Here is an 18352-nt window from a genome sequence, read left to right on the forward strand (position 1 = left end):
GATCCCTGTGGGCAACTTGTTCTCTGTATTTGACCCATCCTTAAGGAGTAGTGCACTGCTGTGAAGCACCCAGGGAGCAACTGAGGGTTCAGTGTCTTTAGCTACATTCAAACTCGAAGATATAGGACTATTTATTCATCCAGAGGGAAACTTAGGAATAGAGGAAGAGCAATATATTGTTTTCTGTTTACACCTTTCACATTTAGAGAAAACCTAATTAAAGCTGGTTTTGGAGAAACATGTTTTCTTTCACACACGCCGCTCTGTCTGCATTCTTGTCCTTTTCTCATGTGACCTTCACAGTCTGAACAGTATGTATTGTTATATGTGTGTGTAATGAATATCTACAATATTTACATTCATCACATGCTTGTAATAGTATCTACACGCAGACGTAAATCCCTAGTTCAGATTAATTTTTTTCAGTAGTCTATTTGACAGAGATTCAAGGCTTTGGCCTTGTAAATAAACTGAAGTTTGACTGTAAAACACCAGGGTTCACTGTTGCTCCAGAGACGTTCAGCTGACTTTCAAATACAGAGGCTTCAGTCTCACTGCACCTCAGATGTAAACCAGCCTCAGTCCCTCAGATAGGTGAGAAATACAGTTCATGGTATAAATTAAGATTTTCTTTCCACCACCTTGTCAATTCGCAGTATTTCTTAGATAAGTGGTTTTGTCAGTATGACAGTAGGTCTGCAGTTCTATTTAATGCATTCAACTTAAACCAACTACATATATCTTTTGAATAGCATTTGCATGTGCAGCCACAGGAATGGGGTTCCTGCAGATTTCACAGAATAAATGGGTTTTGGGGGAAACATGTCAAGGTTAGTCCATGCAAGTGATCCCAGCGAATGACCTTGGAAGTAATTCAGATCTTTTCATTGAGTTCTCCTCTAGAGAAGGATATATTATGCATGCGATCTATTATTAATAGTATTGAGTCATGTTACGATCAGACATGGGCCATAAGGATGACTTGTCCCTTACACATACCTATTCGTATTCTACTTCCATAGTGTATATAATTTGATGTATTATTTACTGCAGTTGTTGTCTTTATACAATTTTACATGCAGGATGTAGGCTATGCACTTACGCTGTTCCAAAGTTTTGAGAAACTTCCCTAAAGTAGACTATATAGCCAACAGCACCGGCATTGTGTTCAGTGTTTACATTGCCTTTTTAAAAATGATTAATAAGGATAATCATGGGCTACATCGATGACTTTTTATTGATCCTCTTAAGCGATCCAATTAAAACTCCCTGCTTCTTGATCCCGAGAGTCCATTGGCTGACAGCTGCTCTCGGGGCTCCACGGCCCCGCCTCCATCTGTCAGGCACTGCGCTGCTACAGCTCCGTGTGACTGTCGATGCACTGTAGTGAGATACTACTCTAACTTTATACGACAGCCTTGGATGGACTTTTACTAAAAACAGAACATATTGGTGAGAGCAGCTCGCGCGACACCCCGTACACATCCGAACTGCGCCGTCTTGAATCTTTTCCTCCACTTCCCCAAACCCTCTTTTACAGTATGAAGTGCAGTTATGGCAAGGAGTAGCAAGTCAGTAACGAGGACCCTGGAGGATTTAACGCTAGACTCGGGTTATGGTGGAGCCGCCGACTCCTTCAGGTCTTCCAGTGCGTCGCTGTGCTGCTCAGAGGCGCATGGGGGGACTCACTGGCATTTAACCGAATCGATGCACAGTCGACACAACAGTCTGGACACTGTTAACACGGTCCTGGTCGAAGACGCCGAGATCCTGGAGAGCACCGGGCAGTGCGCTAAACTACCCGAGCTTGAGGATGTGCCGTGGAGCCTCGGGGAAGTGGCGAGCGCGCTGAGCAGGGACAAGGAGATGACCCTGCCGCCTCCCCCGCAGGACGTCCTGCTCCGGCTCTCGGTGCTGGTCAGCCGGGTCCTGGTAAGGGTCGCAAAGGAGTCGCAGCGCTTGAGTTTACGCTACGCCAAATGCACCAAATATGAGATCCAAAGTGCCATAAAGATCGTCCTGTCGTGGAGCGTCTCGACGAGCTGCATCAGCGCGGCCCTGGGCGCCTTGTCCCTGTACAACATGAGCACGGAGGAGGACAAGTTCAGCCGCGGTAAGTCGGCGCGCTGCGGACTCATCTTCAACGTGGGGAAGTTCTTCAGGTGGATGGTCGAGAGCAGGGTTGCGGTCAGGATCCACGAGCACGCGGCGATCTACCTGGCTGCGTGCATGGAGAGCCTCTTCCGCGAGGTGTACGCGCGCGTGCTGCGCAGCGCGCTGCTGGAGCGGGATAACGGAATCCCCAAGTTCACCGTGGAGACCCTGGAGCAGGCCGTCAACACTGACGCGGAGATATGGGGGTCTCTTCAACTGTGGCAACACCTGATATGTGGGAAGAATGCAAACGGTGAGTTGGGTCCACGGTTCCGTCTCCACTCCAAATCCTTGTTATGGTTGTAGATTTCCCCGCTTACTGGATATTTCCATTATAACAAATGAAGGCTTCTTCCTTGGATTTACTCCAAACATCCATCTATAATGTAACCCGTGGGTGATACTGATCCAGAATTTTTTTTAAAGACCTTCCTTAGAATGCACCTGGTGCCAGATAACTGATAGAAAAAGGTTATGCCACAATCTCTCAATCTCTCTCTTGCTGAGAAACGGTGAACTTTAACTCAAACGCATCAGTGAAAGAGCATTTCGGAAGCTGAAATAGTGCTTCCTATTCTCAGAGGGAGCAGCAGAAGCTGCAGGCAGGTGATGACTGACTGAGTAGAGCAGGGTGGGAGAGAGTGGTCCTAGGGCCAGCTGGCCTCCTCTGTCTTACATTATGGACGTTATTTTATTATATCCGTCTCACAGTACGTGGCTGTTTTCTTGATGCACAAAATCAAGAAGCAGGCCCTTATATCCCCGGGCATAGTGCCTCACTTTGAGAGCTTTCAGTGAAACCTGTTGGTTTTCACAATAATGCCCTGCAGAGTTGTATCCTTTTCACCATGCAGAGAGGAAAGACGTCTTTCATTCCTGTGTACATTTGCTTATTTCTGGTACACACAATGCCTCGCTGGTGGTTTTCAAACCAGCTTTCCAAGTGTTTCGAAATACATGGTGTGTGCTTTGAAAGTATAAGTGTAATTGTCTTCATACTTCACTGCCGCTCCAACAGCAATACATCACAAACCACTCTAACACACCCGTCTTGATGGATGTTTTAAAAATGCTGCTGTGGCTCCTCTTGCAACAGGTTTACGTAATGAAAGGCCTTCAGGGACCTATGTGCTATCATGCATTATGCAGAGTGATGTGAATAAAACTGAGTTATAGAGAGAGGGAGAGAAAGAGAGACAGACGGGCATAGAGAGAGAGAGAGAGAGAGAGAGGGAGAGAAACTTAGGGAGACTGTGACCGTATAGATGAATCACCAACAGAAGCCTGGCATCATGAGCAGTGCACTTTATTTCACTGTACCTCTTCGTTTTAAAGGTACAGTGAATATGTTTTGCCTGTGAGCTTTTTATATTATCCTTTTCTACGTCTGTTTGCAGATAGTATTTACAATTGTAAGGCTTCATCTGCACAGTCAGAGTCAGACTCACATAAATGTGCATTCAATGTGATGACATCATGCGGTAGTATCATTATATTACTGTATGACACATATAGAGTTTTAAAAAACTGCAATATTACATCAGAGTTTAAAGTATGAGCACGTACTGTACACTATCAAATGTCATTATTCAGCCACTCTGCACACTCAGGCCACTTGGCATGCAGCAAGGCACCAGCTGGAGGAGAGGTGTGTGGTGTTCCGACCGGTGAATCGGATGACATGCGAAAGAAAAACTTGTGGAGCATGCGATGTTGATGTAAGGCCCAAGGGTAGAAAAGTGTTGTGCATAGTTCACATGGTTGTAATCACTGGCTTGGAAATTGACTTGAAAGCAGTTCAACTCTATATTTGTATGATAACAAAACATCAAATGACCACGTGTCATGTGAAAGCAGAAGTATGGTCTCATTGAACTTATTATTTTGGTTTTCCTGCACACAACTTAATTGCTTTAGGTTACACTAACCGCACTCCGACGTTGCATTTCCTGCCAGGTGTCTAACTCAGTGTTCATCATCAGTCTTCACTGACCTGCGAGCACAGTGGAGCATGTAGCGGTTCAAAAGTCAAAGGAGTTGGTGGAGACCCAAACTGAGCTGAAAGAAGAGAGAATATTGGAATATCATTTGCCAGGTAGCCAGAAACATGAATGCTAATGTTGCTTGATTTGTTGAATGTGTAAATATGAAAAGTTACGCTAACGCCAGCCTTAAACACATCAACTTAAAAGACAATAATATGTCGGTGCATGCCCAAAGTGGCAAAACAAATAAACAGTAAATGCAACTTTAAGTCTCATGCTGTTCAACAGATACATAAATTATTTTGGAAGATTTCAAGATTTCACACACATATGTGTGCTGTATCTGATATGTTCCCCCATCAACACTGTCCTCTCTTAAGATTGCACATCAACTTAAAGAGTAATACAATCTGTCTGTTATTACAGGTTCAAGACTAATGGGTTACAGACAGTGTGCGTCTGTTGGGGTTTCAGAGGAAGACTGTTTGAGTTAAAAATAGGAAGGTCCATAGAGTGAAAAATTCAAAATTCTCACTATGACACTGCAGGACTTCTAAACCTCAAGATGCATACGCTCTATCTCCAGTGGCAGATCAGGCCGAGGCACCAGCCAATCCGAGGGTGGGTTGTCCTTAACCAAGCCTCTGCCTGCCAAATTGAACTTCCAAATCGCTCCATCCATTCTCTCCATCTCTTTCTGCCAAATGGAAGCAATTGAGGTGATTTTTCCACATTATGCTAACGCTGGTGACTCGTTGTCAGGAGGCCTTGAAGAATATCTTCATTGCATCTCTTCCGCCAGAAGAGTGGGTATCGGCTATTCTCTTATGAGCTTTTCAGCTTCTATCAGCTGATATAATGGGTATCCGCACACTTAAATGCAGGGAACACTTTATTATTTAGATTTCGGTCTCAAGGACTTTCATCAGAGTTACTTCAGCTGGAATTGCAGGTGCAGATAAAAACACATCATATCCCAATCACTGAATGCAGGACACCTGTGCACAACCTGGTGGTGGAGGCTCCACCTGCTGTTACTGCAGCTTTAAAGTGCTGGACGTAGTACTGAGAGGTCTGAGTAGATGCCACACTCACACAACACAGAAAAAGGTAGATGGAGCACAGTGTATGCAGTCAACATAGATATACAATCACGGAGCACCGTATAATATCAGATCATTTTGTTAGATTGTAAATGGGGCTTTGAGAGGGATCCGGCTTGAGCCATCATTAATCAAAGATCCCCAGATCTAAAAAAGAAAAAAGAAATCTCAAAACAATAATTGAACAATCATATCCAAATAGTCATCGAGGCCCATCGGCTGAAGGATATGTAAAGTTTCAATCCAAAAAAGCTGCCTTTGGCATATCTTTCTTTCCATATTTCCCTCTCTTGGCAATTTAATATGACCAATTCCCTGGAATCGAAGAGAGGAAGAAATAAGGTGTGAAAATGAATTGAAATATTGGGCAACTAAATAGTTAACATCATTGTGCCTGATGGAGCTCTTATGCTGAATAATCCTTTGTTTCAGTATTTGTTTTTCTGTGCTGCATGTGATGAACACTATGACTAGAATAATAATGACATATGCGCCCGAGCCTATAGAACTGACTCTTGGGTAAGCCATATTAGAGCTCTGGGATGGCCACTGCTGGCTCGGAGGAATGTCTTCCTTCCCCTTTATGTTTAGTATAAGGTGTTGATGAGGCTGCAATTCACTTTAAAAAACAAACAAATAAAAGACTCATGTTTATGATGATGATATTCCATCTTCTATCAGCTACCTTCGTAATGACGAAGAATTTGGCAAGCTTTCTCTCTTCTACAGAAGTTTAACTCAATAATTGTACATTTTGGGAAAGGCTCTCTCACCGCAAGTTGAATGAGAAGATTGATACCTCTCTCAAATCTCTATGTTAATTATAAAGCCACAACCATGAGCCGCTTAGCTTAGCGTAGCTTAACGCCTGGACACAGAGGAAAACGGCTAGCCTGGCTCTGTCTCACTCTAAATCCAACTAATTAAACACTGTATCTGTGTGTGTCAGGGGTTGTGTGCTGATAGAGGGAACTTCCCCAGGTCTCCTGCTGGCAACAGCATGGTAACAGCATTAGCTTCAGGAAGTGACTGCTTCTAGCCGACAAATAGTCTGCTGAGCTAAGCTAACGGGCTACTGGCTGTAGCCATAAATTCACTGTATGGAGATTTAATTGTAATCAATATTCTAATCTAACTCTTTGCTGTTTCATTAATAGATATGAATTGATGGGCCTTAACACAGTGTCTATAATTACTCTATTATATAACAATAGTCTGTTATAGACCTACTGCACCTCACAGCTCTGCATTGGCACACCTAGCATATGGCAGGCCTCAGGCACACAAGCCCAACACACACAAACTGACTCGCACACAGCAAGATGTCATGCTCTCCTAAGACATGTCTGAGTCAGTGTTATGCGTTAGGTGGGTGTTGGGTTTCCCTTTTTCGGCTGTGTTATCCTGTCAGAACAGGACACTGCTCTATATGGTGGGATATTTCTTATGGCACCCACTAGACCCAGGAACACAGTGATTCTTTGATTTTCTTAACGACATGTGCATGTCACAGTCAATGTCTGGTGGAAAATTATATCCAGTGCAGAGGGATATGTACCACCCTGAGGATAAATTTTATAATCACGCTTTAGGTGTGAGATGACTCTCAAGTCTGGGCAGAGCTGGTTTGGTTGGAATATGTTTAGGTAGGAAAGTTTCACCCTAAAGTCATTTAAAATGTGTGTAGGTAGTATGCAGCGTGTAATTCCTGACAAATTTTGTTGGTGTTTTTTTCCCCTATTCTCTTGATTAGATGGAATAACTGCATAACTTGATGTTGACATATTTCCATTGCAGAGACAGACACAAGTAAGCTGAAGTTAGCAGCAAGCTAAATCATCATTTATCCCAGTGGACAATTTCTGGTACTCTGTAGTATGTAGCCCTGTGTGTCAACATGACATATGTCAAGCTGCTATCATCAGTATATTTCTCAGTAATTATTGAATGTTTAATGTAAAAAAAAGGTTCTCTCCCTGTTTTCGTTTTATGGCCCATAACGTACCTCTCAGTCTCAATTCTCTTATCAGTTTCGATTCCAGCAGCAGTTAGCTATTTTCAGAAATAGAAAAACCTACTTCACACTACCTACCCAACACCGAAAGGCAGAAAGACAAAGTTATTGACGAGCAAATGAACATAGTGTAGCATTTAGCAGTTTAAGAGCAAGATATTGACCTTTGGACTTGGTGGAGGCCAAAACAGAGCTGAAAGGAGAGCAGATATTGAACTTGTGAGATAACCATCTATGACTATTAATAGTAATTTGGCTCTGTGTCTGCAGGAAAGGTGGAAAGGCAACTGTTTGCTGACACGTTTGCCTTAATAACTTTAAAAAAAAGATATGTCAATGTCACTGCATGGTTCAGCAAATGTAATACTTGTTGTCAGTATTCTTGCACCTGTCTACACCTCTGGTGAAAGAGGGTTGCTTCGTAGATTCACCAGTTTGACATCTTGACATTCAACAATCATTCAGAGTGCAATCCATCATCGAGCTGTCAGAGACACTTCTCGACCAATGGTAGCCCCGGTAGAAATTCAATGCAGCCATAGCTTGCATCTTTGTGGAACTGTTGCCAGTAGCATCTGAAATATCACCCTATTGACAGGTAATTTGAGGTAATTTGACTGGGGAGCAACTGCCACTGCTCGGTGGCATTGTTCTCGCCTCACTCTTACTTTCTTCGACTGAAAAAACACACAGTCCCTCCAGCACAAAAAGCACACATCTCTGAGTCTTGTCAAAAGGCACTCTGGGAAATGTGGAAAATCCACAACGGAAGATGGAGACTTTGGGAAGTGGGTGTATCCAACAATTATAAAGTACAGCACTGTAGCATATCCCCTAAAAAACAATCGGGCCGTTAAATAGAGTGTGAAACCGAGGTGGGATTTTCATTTTAAAGCTGTATGTTGTAACATTAGAATATGACCGGGCACTGAGCACTAATCGCTAGACCTCACTGTAACACTTGACTGTTCTTCTCCTGAGCAGCTTTGGGCTGTTTTAGTTTCGTGCTTCACGGAGGTGAAGGAGTGCAGGTCTCGTTCCACTCACAGGTCTTTTGTTCAGGATCCAGTGAGGTCGGTGCCTGGTGCACACATGCTTTGGGGAAGGCAGGCAGTCAGGAATGACTGCGGTCTGCAGCTGTACCACTCTGTACCGGTGGAGACCAGCCCCCATTATGTCTGGGGGTGAGATACAACATATCTGTTGAGAAACACTTACACAGCAATACACACTTTGGCATATTAGGCCGCAATACAGACAGACACATGCTCACAGAGAGGGACACACACACACACAGACACACACACGGCCCAGGAGCAGATCTGGTTTTAATTGAAAAGATATTTTGGAGGGGAACGAGGAATGCCGATGTAACATGGAGCCTGGTACAGTGAGGGTGAGCTCCAGCCAAGCTTTCTTGAGTTGATTTCTACAGCTAATTCTGCACCCGTCTGGCAACACCTGCGATAGATCAAGTGTCTTTTCTTTTCTTCTCTCTTCTGTTAACATCCTTTTCTTTCTCTTGCACCTCTGAGGATGACTTAACAGTTGCACAATGTCACTCATTGCTCTGTGTTTGGACCGGCGTAAGAGTTCAGTATGAAATAGACTCTTTAGAAATGCGACTGTTGTCATTGTAGACAATAAACATGACCACGGAAAATAAATTGTATTCTTCTGTTCAGGATCCTATCCGTGGTTATTCAATATGCAAACTGGGTGGAATTGTGTCATGTTTTAGTGTGTTTAGGAGCAATGTAATCAATATTTTGGGATATCTCTTCAGGGTTAAAAACCACAGCATCTTTATGTCATTTTAGAAAAACATTGCTAGAGCTGCTGCGGCGAGGACTACTTTAGTAGATTTTTGTAATTTTCACGTATGACCTTTTGCACTGAAATTAGATTCACTCAATTTAAATGCTGTCAGTGTGAATGTGGAAGTGTGCTTTCAAATATGAAAATATACCAATGCTAGGGCAAAAATAGTTTAACAATTACTCTGCACAATGGAGCCAAATCCAGTGAAGCCGTGGCTAAGAATGAATTGTTCATGATGTCGACTTTGGAAGAAAAGCAGAGGGAGAGAAGGAAGCACAGATGGCAAGGATCAAAACAAGAAAATCCATAAGAGAAGCTGTGGGTGACAGATGAGACCCAGTCAATCAAGACATCCTTCTTATTATAGCAGCAAGAAGACTATGGGCAAACAAGTACCAGCAAGAGGATTAGTTAGGTGAAGCATCAGAATCTACTGCGCAGTTATTTTGCAGCTCCAATATTCCTATTGTTGTGTTAAGTGAAATGATCCTGTCTAAATAACAGGCAGTCTGGCTTGAAGTTATGCAGAAGATACGGGTACACACGCTTTTAACTTCCTCCTTTGATGTGAGCTGAGCAAAAGTCAAAGAAACCGTCTTGTCACACGAGTGAAGTGATACGTCTGATAGAGAACGCTGCGTGCCGCGACACGTCGAGACACTTCTGGATTCACCGTTGGTGAACTGTAAATCAAATTCCAAAATATGTATAGAACACAGACAAAAAACACACATGCAACACGATACTTGAACTGACTTTGGATAACTGGGAACAACAGGTTTTTCAGCCGATGCACAATGCCGTCTAGCGGCGGTGCGCCAATCCAGCTATGCCGTTCATCTCACCTGCTGTCACAGGAATGACAGTCAGAGGAAGTGCCAGCAGCAACATCGCTGAGAAGTTCATTACTTTCCAGAAAACCATCTTCAGTCACCGTCGGCCTGCTCTGGGTGTGATAGAAATGTCATATCAGGGCATACTTTCTCCAAATCAATGAGCAGTCGGGCTCCACGCAGAGCCAGTCAGTCAGTTAGTGAATCAGTGGGAAGAGGAGCTCTTATCTGCCCAGAGCACCAATTGAGACGTGGTTGAGAGCTTCGGTGAGTTAATTGAGTTGGATGGAGAAACTCATTGATGGGCTCCATCTTTTCCCTCATTTCTTTTTTTCTGCTTCAGCATCTCACGCGATGTGGTTTCACTGATTGTCACTGAGATGAGTTGGATTGATGCCACTCCCATGTCTGTATGTTAAATATAAAGCTTCAGCCACGGGACAGGAAACTTGATAATTTCACAGATTTACATGAGAGTGGATTTGATCCTCTCATATTACTCTTGGCCAAAAAGAGAATACGTGTATTTCCCAAGATGTCAAACTTTTCCTTTAAAGATCCTCATAGCTTGTCACTGAATCCTTGACTCTTCTAAACCTTTGACAGAAGATTTGTCGAGGTGAGGAAAATCCTACAGCATATACCCTCTAAGCTGCCAATGTTCAAGTCTCCGGCAGTCAAGCTAATCCATATCGTATAAGCCACGGGGTTGTGAACATGTCTGGGCTTTCTGAGGTGCTCGAGGGGAGCTAAGCTTCCGTTATTTCACAAACCACTTTATTGCACACGACAAACACAGAGCCATGAGCTGTAGAAACACCAAGCAGATAGTACATGTGACAGAAATAAACACATTCCCATGGAAGAAAACAGACTCTCACTGCATGACATACAGTTATGATCCTCCAAATGTATACACCGGTTTGTGTTGCTCACTGCGACTGTCTGTTATGTCATGAATCCTTTACAAGCAGCCCGTGGTTTTCTAAAATGGTATACGAATATATAAATACCGTATATAGTATACATTAATGTACATCAGCAATGTAATCATTATATATAAGCAGTAAATAAGTAACACATATACAGTGTACAGTATATGTAAGTCAGTAACATATTTCCCAGAATGCCTTGCAGCAGTCCCCTGGATGTGCTTACTTGTTTTATTAATTTGCGGTTGGAGGGGTAAGGAGTGAAGGTGACAGCACCAAGAGAGCAAGTTTTCCAAGCCCAGAACGACTCAAGCGTTGCACCTCTACCTGAGAACTGGTGTTGTGGGTACGATACATTCTGGTCTGTCGAGGTGTGAGTAAAGAAAGAAATGAGTATACACAATGGACAGAGCTTTAGAAACACGGTGTCAGTGTATTGACAGTAATAGTGTCGGAAACAGTGCTAATTTAACTCACAATCAGCCCTCATTATTACAATAATGGTATTATTTGACATTAACAATTCATTTACATCATTATGATATTCATAAGTGGCATTATATTGATTGTTAACAGCTGCATAGGTGCCTTTATGGGGCTGAAATGAATCCAAATGAATATATGTAGGGTCTCAAAATACTGCCATCCGGCTGAGCACTGTGCACAATGCACATACTGGAACTCGGTAGCATTAGGAAGCGTTGAACCTGCTGATGCACTTCTGATTCTGTTCCAACGGACCGGTATCCCATTACCTCCCATAAGAGCTCAGAGCGCTGACCTTCGGACTCTGTGTGTGGTATTTCCTATGTATTTTATGCGAGTTTGAGAAAAGTGAATAGGCCATCACGTTTTTCTATTTGCAGTGTGCAATCGCCTCAATAAGAGCTCGTGACCAAAAGATACGAGCCAAACTAATCAAAATATGAATACATTAATGTCTTCTATTTGTCGATCCTCACCCCTTCTCTCTGCCTTTGCCCTTCTATCTTGTTTCTGCGGCTCTTTTCTCATTCTCTCTTTCTTGCCTCCTAATCTTCTAGTCTCTGTTCCAGCCCAGCTTTTTTACTCACTGCAGATAAAATGAGACCACATTTATTGCCACAACCTTGATAGAGAATAAGTGGCGATTTGAGGTAACCTTGTCCCCTCCTACATGTCAGGCAGAGCTCTCATAGTTCTGTCAATTCAGACATGGAGGGCCCCACTGGGGAGCCTCGGCCGAGCTCGCTCTGCAGACGGGCACATGTGTCTGACCCGTGACACATCTCCTCCCGATCGAACTATAACCTGTAATCCCGTGTTGGACTGCGGAGTGGGCGGGGCAGTGTGTGGGTGATGGGAGAGAAAGTCAATGAGAAATGTGCCAGTCAAGAAGACTGTGCTTGGGTACAATCAACATGTTTACATTATAGGTCCAACACATCCAGTGTCAAACAGCCTTCACTCAAAACTGTAAATCAAGCAGCTGAACGCTGGACGTCTTCTCAGTCTTTGACTACAACTGAGTGAGTTTGCTCAACCCCCAGCTGAACTGCAGCAGATACAGATTTCTACAGCAGAAGGTATATGTCCTAATACTAACATATGCTGGTTCCTACTTTGCTCCCATTTCATTCTTCCAGTGGACCGGAGACGGGCAGAACAACAACCTTACCGTGAAAAGCAGCGACAGTAATGTCTGTACTGAAAGACATGTCACTGTATATTCTGTTATGGCCGTCATAACAGGCTACGGTACCTCAAACCTAAAATATACACATTTCTTTGTGAATCTGTAACTTAGAGCATATTGTATTTATCATTCCTCTATGGAGACCTTTTCTTTATTCGTCACATATGCGCTGCAAAGCTCACTTTGTTATTTATTATTTAAATTCTTAAATGTAATATGTCTAGTCCTGCTATATTATTTTAATTTCATTGTATTGTATATATTTTAAACATGTTTGCTGCTGCTTCAAAGAAATGTCCCCCTGGGGATGAATAAAGTGCATATCTGATCTAATCTAAATAGAAGTATTCAATGTAGAGCTTGCTATTGCTAGTTACTGGTAATCCTGCCCTGTGAGGACCGGACCCCTGAACTGCTACTGCAGTCACCATGGCCTAAAGCTAGCTGTTGATCAGTGAATACCTCTTATTACTTAAGCTGTTATTGATTAAATTTGTCGAGTAATACTGGTCAGAGGGTGTTAATTGTTGGTACCAGTAATGACATGCCAGATGTTGAAGCAAGACTCAATCTGAGGCATTGTGAGGCTTGAGGCTCATTTCCATCAGATCCAGTGACGGAGGGAGTCTCAGGGTTTCTATACATTTACAATGGAGAGCAGAACAAGCAGTTTCTGTCGTAAATGTTGAGATATATTTGACAGAATAAGTTAACTTTGACCTGCTGGTGAATCCTCTTTGGTTCTTTGAATGTCTAATGCAAGATTCATGGAATGACCACCTTGCTTGTGGCGCTAGAGGAAAAGGCAGATTGATCATCTGGGGACCATGAATGTCTCGAAACAACTTGATTGCCAAAGATCAATTAAATACTGAGATTTTACAAACGAGACCAACGTTGTGGACTGAACCATCGCACAGACATTGGCTGCTAGCTTAGCTACAAATGCACGATTTAAAACATAAAGGCGAAAGGAAAGCACTCAGCATGTTCTCAGGTGGAATGGATTCACACAGCACATTTTAGTCAGACACTGTGAAAGTTAAAAGCTATACTTGTTGACAGTGAGTTCTCAAATGGGTGTTTTTAATAACCAATGCAAATTTCTGGGAAAACGCCCACACAACTGCCACAGAACAATGATGACCAAAGGCCACTATAAAAGACTCAGCCTCGTCAATATGGTGACTGTTGTTTTCGTTCACGCACTGTCTCTCTGACTCACAGATGGAGTGGAGTGAAGTGGATGACACACTGTTGGTGCGAAAGGTGTGTCTGTCAGTTTCATACCTGGCATGATGTTGCATCAGTTTGGCCACACAGCTCTGATCTACAAAGTCTCACTCTTGGCTGGAAGTCTGTCGTGTGAAGGACACAGAGAGCACTAGCAGGAGGAGTTAAAGGATGCTGGGAGGAATGGCTGTTATATTCTCTAATCCCACTGAAAAATGCATGAGGCAAGGAATTGGTATGCATTGCATGTATATTGTTTATTAAATAAAAAGGTTTTGAGACACTGCTGTTTAGTTTCTCCCGATAAAAGAAATAACACCTTTAGATTATTCTTCCACCTCCTACTGGATGAGTAAATGTATGATCTACGTCTTTGATTTGAAGAGACACAGTGCTGTGTGGTTAATAACAGAATCAGATTGAAAAAGATCAGACCTTAGATGCTGGGGTGAAAGGCGTTTCATACACCAGTTGCACCGTCCTCTTGTTCCAGTGTCCCGATATAACCATTAACCTTCTGTACTGAATACCGCGAGATGATGGTGAAATGACTCGCACCAATACACAAATTCCCACCTCGACAAAAAACGTCAAATTCAGGCTCATTCTTCAACCAGGATATCAATTATTGATCATCTCAGGGTGATAAGGAGTGATTGGTATTATAACCTTTTGCACACCTGCAGAACCTACTCCGTCAATGAAATGATGAATGTAACCTCTGCTGAGCTCCCACAGGGACCTGCAGTGTATTCTGTTTGAGTGTGTGTGGCATGCAATCACACAGATCGTTATTGAGAGAGAGAAGGGGAGAGAAGAGAAGCAGATGGAAGGCAGGATACAAAAACAAGGAGGAAAACATTGGGCCTGAGAGGCTGAGAAGAAGAGACTGCACAATTTGTTTCTGTGTAAGTGTGTGTGACAGATGAGAGAGCTGAGATCTGAAGCAGACTATTAGGGTTGCCTCGGCTGGCGCGGAAAGCTGCATCCATCCAATTTGGTCTATTTGCTTGACTCTCAGTGGCTCAAACCAAGTAAGTTAAGCAGCAACTATGAGCAGCTCCAGTGGCTTTAGGGCCCGGCATTTGAAAAGAAGAATGACAGCTACTCAGAAAGCGAGGCAGCAGTACACTGAACCACTGATAGACGAGGTGTGTGTGCGTGTGTGTGTTTGTGTTTGGGGGTATGTGTGTGTGTGTGTGTGTGTGTGGGGGGGGGGGGGGGGGCTTCGTCAAAAGAAGACAGCTGAAATATACTTGTCTGTGATAAGTGAAATGATAATCACGTTGTTGATGCAAGATCATTACGGCTAATGGTGTAGAGTATATTTACTCAAGTAGTGTTTTGAGATTACAATGTTGAGGTACTTCTACTTTACTGGAATACATTCAAATTTTTGAGCATATTTCAGAACATATTTGACTTTTTATTGTATCTTTTCATGATACATTGATTTGACCACTTAAGTTGATAATTACTTCAAATTTTTTAATATAATGCACAGATGAAGATATATGAGATGAAATGCATCTTACTTGGAATGCATCATTTCCAACACTCAAAGTTATTGAATTATGATTAAGCAATAAGGTACGAGAGGCAGTACTGTGTCGTCAATAATGTCTGCCTCAAGTGTGTTGTTAGACGAACCCTTGAACAGGACATTATTGACGATACAGTACTGCCTCGAGTACCTTATTGCTTTTATAATACGGTTGCGTGTGACATTATAGATAGTAAGTAAATAAATAGTAAGTAAATTAAGCACAAAATAGTTGTCGCCACCAAACGTTGGATCACATTTCAGTAGCCGAGAGAAAATAGTCGGAATCTGTGAATATCTTTCCAACTTTACTGAACTTTGTTTCGTCGTGTCCCTGACGTCTACGGGTTTTTACAACTCCAACAAAAACATTGTTTGCGGTTTTTTTAGTTTTCACATTTCATAGGTCTCCCTTTCTTTCTTCTCTCTGGTAGCATGACGTCCACCTGAAGGATCCTCTTTGGTTAACCACTCATCAAAAGTCATTTCCCCCAAAATATCACGAAACATCTTGGTAGCTGTCGAGCTTGAGCTGACAACTAACAGTCGCACAAAATCTACCGTGAATGTTATTTTAACTGCACACTGATATGAAACGCTTAGATAAATGTAAACAGTTGTCGGACATTATGGCTGAATAAAGTACACCTCGTGACTCACTCTCAACCAATCAGAATGCTTGATTTCATCTACCCGTATTCTAATTGATATTCATAATTTGATTGTTATTCATACTCACATTCTGTAAACATTTGAAGGCAAACTGAATATATGTTATTTCTAATGTTATAAAGTATATTTTACTCACACATCTTTAGTAACATTATGAATGCACAGCCTTTTTTAGTATTGTATTGAGTATTTTTAAACCGTTGTTTTGCTAATTTTACTTGAGTAAACGATCAGAGTACTTCTTCTAGGTTGAGGAGCCAGCACTGTGCAGAGAAAAAGTGTAACGTCTACACCAGTTTACATCACACAGAGCTCCAGGTAGCAGAACCAAGCCTGAAAGTTGTGAACTATGTATTTCAGTTCAATAATGTACAATAAACCACAAATTGTTCGGAAATTTGACTTCATTGATTGGAGATCTTTCAAAGATATCTGCCGGTGACGGAGACGTGTGATGGATGAGGACCTCGTTCTCTCTTTGAGACACCTGAAGCTCGGTTCCTAATCAACCTTCACCACACTTTGCCTGTGTGAGCAGCTTCCATTGGCCATATATTGAAGACCTTTGTTCATCACATCACAGATATGAGAGAAACTTAAAGGCTTTCCCAAAACTTTTCCTCATTTCCTACAAGCACCAGTGCTGTCGTGCCTCCGTTGGCCTGTTATCCTGATGCCATCTGACTTCAGCTCCCTGCCCAGGGATGTTTTAAGGCAGTTTTCTCTGTAACAAAGAGGTTGCAGAAGAAAGAGACCCTGCCCTTTGCCCTCTCCCGACACCTATGGCTGTTTGATCACAATAACAGAGTCAGAGAGAAAGCTCCTCGGGGCAGGCGAGTGATGTGGATCCAAGTGTTAACCCCTGTGGGAGCTAAAAGTTTATCATGTCGACATCACAGTTTCCACCGCCGCAGCCGAAGGGAGCTGAGAGGGGTGTTGAGTAACAAAGGTGGCCTCCGGAAATGACTCAACCCATAGAGACAAAGATGCAACATTTCATCCAGAGCCTCAGAGGCAGTGCACTCTGCTCCTCCGATCCGTCGCTCTGTGCAAAGCTTATGCATTGGTTTTCAGACCGATTTCAACTTTAATGGATGAAATGATGAGGCCAGTTTGAGCCCGACAAGAGGCTGGCTGCTCTCCTCCTGTCACTTCTGGAACGTTAAACATTCAGAAGCGAAGGAAAGTGACATTGTACATGTACTCATGCAGGCATTATTTGAATCCTTTAAACGCATGTCATATCCTCTCTCGAGTGAAACGGCTTCCTGTCCGTCGTGATGTGTGCTGCACCGAGGCCGGCTAATCCCTGCCTCACGGTGACGGATGTGGTGGATGGCGCCGCACATTGTCCTCTCGAAACACGCTCTCACTGATGCTCTGATGTCAGAGGATGTATTTAGACCACCCTTGGAGTAGGCTGTTTGAAGATGCTGTGGGATTTGATTTTCTGCATGGACAAGGATTACCACTTGAGATTCAAAAAAGATATAAGTCATTTGCATATTCACTCTGGAAGAATGAGAGCTGACCTGCGCCGTCTAATCTATTTTCATCAAAAGGCATATTGGATTTCGGATTTTAAAGGGATAACAGAATTGCTTGTACCCAGATTTTTATTTAGAGCAGATGTTGTGAAGGTTAAGAGCGAATGTGTGTCGAAGGATGCTCGACAGAGAGGGTCACTGTATGTATAATCAAAGTTGAGTAACCGTGAGCTTTGAAATGTGTGTGTGGATTTTTTTAATGTTCCCTCTTTGTGATGCAGATGCAGGCAAATAAATACACGTGGACATGTGGCACGCCTCTCAAGGTCTGGTTGTCTGCAGGAGCAAAATGAGAATGTTGCAAGGATGATTTAAAACTGCTCAGGGAGCCGGGACAGATACATCATTCAGTTACCTCCATGGGACAAATTCACATTTTCAAGACTTTTTTTCCCCCGAGAGGCTATGTCGACATTTAATAAGTAGCTCAAGTGGGATTAGCTTCAAGTTCTCACACTTTAAAATGATCCTTTATAGACAAAATATCTTCTTTGTGGAGTTAAATGTCAATAGCTATAATTTGTTATGTTGTTGATGAGAAAACCCATATCTCAGCGTGGGCATTTATCAGGATAAAGGATTACTGTAAATGGTGATTGTAAGATGATAATTAAGACAACGTGTGTGTATTTGTTTTTTGCTCCCGTGGACTCCTACAAACTGTCTGATCTGATTTGTCAGGCTCCACTTCCTTGTTTATATGTCATTTCATTATCTGACGCACTGTGTGCGTTAGAGGATATATATTTTAGGTGTACATGTTTCTTCTCAGAGGCTGTACCATGTTAGCGATTCAGAGTGTCATTGCTTTGACACATTAGAAGAGATCTGGGTGCAGTT

General features: G+C 42.7%; 1 protein-coding gene across 2 annotated transcripts in view; it reads left to right on the top strand.

Moving 5' to 3' along the window:
* Window positions 1-1283: 1283 nt before the first annotated feature.
* btbd11b (BTB (POZ) domain containing 11b) overlaps window positions 1284-18352 on the top strand; it is a 64686-nt gene continuing 47617 nt past the window's right edge. The window contains exon 1 of one of the 2 annotated variants that reach the window (XM_056417165.1): window positions 1284-2407. In XM_056417165.1, the coding sequence (XP_056273140.1) occupies window positions 1555-2407 (853 nt within the window). In that variant the 5' untranslated portion in view covers window positions 1284-1554. The remainder of the gene's footprint in view (window positions 2408-18352) is intronic. The other variant, XM_056417164.1, reaches the window with a different exon arrangement.

This window comes from Pseudoliparis swirei, chromosome 6 (assembly GCF_029220125.1).
Source record: "Pseudoliparis swirei isolate HS2019 ecotype Mariana Trench chromosome 6, NWPU_hadal_v1, whole genome shotgun sequence".
In the NCBI taxonomy this organism is placed as follows: Eukaryota; Metazoa; Chordata; class Actinopteri; order Perciformes; family Liparidae; genus Pseudoliparis; species Pseudoliparis swirei.